The sequence below is a fragment of the Sinocyclocheilus grahami genome, unplaced genomic scaffold (genome assembly GCF_001515645.1).
Source record: "Sinocyclocheilus grahami isolate Dianchi unplaced genomic scaffold, SAMN03320097.WGS_v1.1 scaffold1286.1, whole genome shotgun sequence".
NCBI classification, from domain to species: Eukaryota; Metazoa; Chordata; class Actinopteri; order Cypriniformes; family Cyprinidae; genus Sinocyclocheilus; species Sinocyclocheilus grahami.
The window spans coordinates 132,477-137,269 of NW_015506465.1; the positions used below are offsets into that span (position 1 = coordinate 132,477).

The 4,793-nt window shown below is 35.9% G+C and overlaps 2 protein-coding genes across 4 annotated transcripts in view; both read left to right on the forward strand.

Moving 5' to 3' along the window:
* Positions 1–2,665, forward strand: part of LOC107568836 (laminin subunit beta-2-like) — a 48,627-nt gene extending 45,962 nt beyond the window's left edge. For all 3 annotated transcript variants that reach the window (XM_016254824.1, XM_016254826.1, XM_016254825.1), the window contains 5 exons: positions 605–812; positions 906–1,047; positions 1,225–1,401; positions 1,492–1,651; positions 1,849–2,665. In XM_016254824.1, coding sequence (XP_016110310.1) covers positions 605–812; positions 906–1,047; positions 1,225–1,401; positions 1,492–1,651; positions 1,849–1,985 — 824 coding nt within the window. In that variant the 3' untranslated portion in view covers positions 1,986–2,665. The remainder of the gene's footprint in view (positions 1–604; positions 813–905; positions 1,048–1,224; positions 1,402–1,491; positions 1,652–1,848) is intronic.
* A 1,464-nt stretch (positions 2,666–4,129) lies between these two features.
* The window catches only part of LOC107568838 (laminin subunit beta-2), a 46,880-nt gene continuing 46,216 nt past the window's right edge, over positions 4,130–4,793 (forward strand). Inside the window, exons 1-2 of the mRNA XM_016254828.1 lie at positions 4,130–4,291; positions 4,437–4,504. Of these exons, the coding sequence (XP_016110314.1) occupies positions 4,474–4,504 (31 nt within the window). The 5' untranslated portion in view covers positions 4,130–4,291; positions 4,437–4,473. The remainder of the gene's footprint in view (positions 4,292–4,436; positions 4,505–4,793) is intronic.

Genomic DNA, 4,793 nt, shown 5'->3' on the forward strand with positions numbered 1-4,793 from the left:
CCCCGCTCGGGATGAGGCGGGGGGGGGGGGTGGGCGCGAAAGCAGCGCTGTTTTATCATACTAGATACGTTTGAAAGTTCTGTTATAATGCTACTCTGTGCGGTCGTCACCGGTCTATTAAAACACACAACGTGTGTAAAGCGTCTTTGGAAATCGAGGGCTTATGACGTCATTAGCAGGCGACACAATGTGACCGTGTCACTAGTTAAAATTGCTTATTTCTCTGGATTTAAACATTCTTCGAAACATTTGGGATAATGTAAGTACACAAGTCAGCAAAATATAATCTTACATACTGTGCCTTTAATGTATCCTTACTTAATAAAATAATTAATTTCTTTAAAAACTCTTACCGACAGTACGACAGTAGTTAAAACCGTATGGCAACAGTAGTATGTATCCAATACTTTACTTTGTCTGAGGAACAAAAAAGAAAAAAAGAAAAAAAGAAAAATTTTTATATTAACATAAGGGTGAATAAATGATAAATTTACATTTCTGCACGAACTGTCATTTTAACATGTTTAATTATCATAAATGCCTAATTGTCATTTTTGAAAACAATAAAAAGCCTTTTTCTTAATACTAAAACTGCTATATTCAGAGGAGGGAGCAGATCCAGAAAGCATTGAAAAAGTGGCCCAGCAGGTTTTGGCAATCTCCTTGCCAGTCAACAGGACCGTAATACTCAACATCGTCGAGCAGATCAAAGCTAACATCGCCAACCTCACCAATGTGGAGGGAGTGTTCAATCACACCTCAGAGCAACTGGCCAAAGTCAAGGATCTGCTTAAGAGAGCTCAAGATGCAAAGTAAGCGAGAGAGAACATTGCTCACTATTTTACACAGAAATCCACATTATAGTAAATTACATTGTATGTGTGTGTGGTTTTGTGTTTGCACAGGGCTCAAGCTGAAGGGGTGAGCGATAATATCAATAAAACTAAAGAAGCACTTGAAACCTCTCAGAGTGCCATAAAAAAAGCTGAGAAGGAAATGACCACAGCCCTAGAAAATCTCAAGAATGCCCAGAACATCACTACTATGGTAAGCCTTTATTATTATTATTATTATTATTATCAGTGTTGAAAACAGTTGCGCTGCTTCAATTTTTTTGTGGAAACCATCATACTTTTCTCATGATTCTTTGTAGCATTATTGAATTGATATCGAGTCATAGTCTTAAGATCTGAATTAATCTGCTTCTGTCTCTTTCCCGAACAGCTTGACAACAAACTCTTCAATTTAGACAGCAACCTCATGGGTGTGATGATGCGACTGGCCAATTTGTCTCATGGAGTGGTTTTATTGAAGAATAAAACGGAGCAGAACAGGGAGATGGCAAAAGATGCCAAAGCTCAGTCCGACAATGCAACTCAAGAGGCTGCTGGACTTCAAGAGGTGTGTGTGTGTGTGTGTGTGCACGTCTAGCTATATTTTAGAGCTTCTTCCATTAACTTTTTTTTTTGTGTGCATGTTTGTGTTTAAAAGGAACTGGTAAATGCCGAGAATCTGTATAATGAGCTGAAAGAGAAGGTGGACTCTGTGGGCGGGACAGGAGAAGGTAACATTAGCCAGAAAGCTATAGAGATGAAGAAAGAAGCAGAGGAACTGCTGAAGAAAGCCACCACAGGCATGGAAACCCTCAGAAGTATGTCCAAATGCCCAATTAAACATTTACTAAAGCAAAGCACTGAAATGTTATGCTCAAATGAACCTATGAGCCAAGTGTTATTTATGCTGTCATTTTTGTTATTAAACACAGTAACAAATGTGAATATTTTGAGATATCTGACTTTGTTTGGCTCTTTTCTCATCTTCTTGTTTTTCTGTGTCCCTCCTTTGAAGAATTAGAGAGAAAATTCAACAAGAACGAGCAGAAAATGCAGCAGCAGCGGGATGAATTGGCGGATCTGGAGAAAAACGTTACAGAAGTCAGAGAATATATCCGATTAAAAGTCATGGGCTACAACAACTGTCAGTAGGAACTGTAAATAACAGACAAAAGCCGGAAATCAGACATCTCAATCACCCTCTGTGTGATTCATATATTGATCCATTACAACCCAAATTGCTATTTCATTACAAATCAGCAGCTTCACTACTTAATTGTTATGAAGTTGATGACAAACTTCAGAGTAAAGTACTAGGTCTTATTGTCGTCCTGCTAAATCAGTGGTTCTCAACATTTTTCAGGTGTCGGAGGGCTGAAAAATGGACTATCTAATACCAGAAGTTTAATTTGATGTCCTTTTCACTGTTGCTGACTTGAGTCACCATTTTTTCCCTACATTTTTTCACCCATTTTTTTTTCTAAACTGCTGTTTTGTTCATATTTTATTGAAACTAGCAACTAGCTGACTGTTTGCTAGCTTAGATATTGAAACAAATGCTTACATCCACTTGACAGAACCGTCAGTTATGTTATTAATTTAATGTTAACAGTCAGTTTATTAATTTGATTAATTTTGATTAACTCAATATTGGTGTTTTATGTTATATATTTTTAATGCTTTTTATTTTTTATTTTTAATTAAATAAGCCAATCAACAAAACAGACCACAATTTGAGAACCACTGTACTAAATGAACTGCAGACCAACTGTTGTGTAGCCTAGTGGCCAAAGACATGCACTACTGTTCAAAGGTTTGGGGTCAGTAAGATTAAAAAAAAAATAAAGAAATGAACACTTTTATTCAGCAAGGATGCTTAAATTGACGAAAGTGACAGTAAAGACATTTAAAATGTCACAAAAGATTTATAAGAGTTATTCATCAAAGAATCCTGAAAGGCTGCTGAAAATTCACTTACTTCACACTTAATGTTCATTTAATATTAAAATAGAAAATAGTTGTTTTAAATTGTAATGCTATTTCACAATATTACTAATTTATAGATCTTTGCAGACTTAAGAAGCATGAGGCTTCTATCAAAGAAAAATCTTATCGACCCCAAACTTTTCAACTGTAGTTACATTTAAACTCTGAAGTGCCTAACATCATATTTTTTATATTATGTAAAAAACATATATGAACACATTAAACCTTTGATATGGAATGCAAACGTTACTGTTTTGTTTTGTTTTTTTTATATGCAGAAACAGCCTCAGTTTTTTGTGTATTACATCTGTAGTACAAGAGGGGGCGATAGAGAATGTAGAAAAAAGTTCAACAGTGGGACATATTACAATGAAACATATATCAGTCCTCATTTTTATGGTACTATGCATATTTCAGAATTTCAGGTTTGTTTCAGCATTATATAGTGCACCTTTAAAGTTGAGCCCATTGGCTTTTCTGTCTCTGCATTGTCCTTCCTGTGTCTGTTAGTGTTAGGCAGGACATGTTCATTTCTGTGGAGTAATCCTGTCTCTGTTTGGATCAGTGGCTTTAGCTGACCCTGAGCTTTGATTCATATCATACCACTGAATCACATATTTGTTTCACGTCATATGTTTGACTGTCTTCTCCCAATAGTCCTGTTCATTTCATAAGAAAAATTATGTTTGATAGATCACCTGAGTAAAATTAGGCAATGTCCTGTTATGAGTATAGACACATACAGTAAATACATATTTAGTGGAGGATATGTGTCTTGTCAGCATGCTCTCTGGTGTTTAGTTTAGAGACGGGGTTTTAAACCAAGGGTTTGTGTAAATTTGAAGGAACATTAACTAATGATCTTAAAAGCATTTTTAAGTTTAAATAAAGTGATTCTAAAGTGTTGCTGACAAAATCTAGCTTTTATTATTATTCTGGGGCTCTCCAAGTCTGGCTTGAAAAACCCTGGTTGAAATAAGTTACCAATAAATTCATTTTGTGAGCGTTATTCACATAACCAGACAATGTTTAACATGAAGGTCTTTCATTAGTTATTTGCATAAATATTTAAATGGTTGCTTAATCGATCATGCAGCTTTCCTAAACCTAAATCTATTAAAAAAGGAATACAGTATTGAGTCAAATGTAATCGGATATTGGTATACTTCTTACTGGGAGAGTTCTTTTAAATCAGCTTTCAGAAGCGTGCGCATTCCTGTTGGACTACACTCGTTCATGTGGGCGCTCCGGAAAATAAGAAGTGGAGTTTTTTTCCTAAATGAGTCGGTGGCATTGCCTGAGGACTGTGTCGCTTTACCTTTAGCGGGCATCTCTGTAATCCAGTGCGTGATTTCCATCGGTCATTTCCGCGGTTGTACCGGGACTTCAGAAAGTCCGTCTGGCTCTGATAGCGCTCAAAGTCTCAAAGGCTTGAAGAACAGCTTGACCATCGACAACATCACAGTAAACATGTGAGTACTCGCTTCCAGCATTAGTAAATGCATACGCATGCTTGTGTTTTATTACCGATGTTACTGAAGGTTTCATGTGAAAGTAGTTATAAATATAATAAGCTGAAATTGTGTGACAGCTGATTAGTGATTTTCATATTTTAGAAGTCGCGCGGCAGTTGAAGGCAGCTCATCATAAAGCCATGCGCGCGCTTCTCTTACTGTTGATCTGTGGTAAGTGTGGCATGAATCCGGTTTTGCTGTTAAAGCAAGACTGTCAATATTTATTCATTTTGTTATTAGTCTTAATAGCTCATGTTTTATCTTTATACATTATTAGTAACCTATTAATGTAATTTATAATGTATGTAAATAGTATGTAAAACAGTTTTGTTTATTATGAAATTATTATTATTTTTTGTTTGGTTTTGTTGTTATTGGGGAATTGCCTCTGATTATTCCATACTCCTTTTGAGAGACAGTGCTAATTTTTTTAGAGGTGTACACAAACACACACACACAC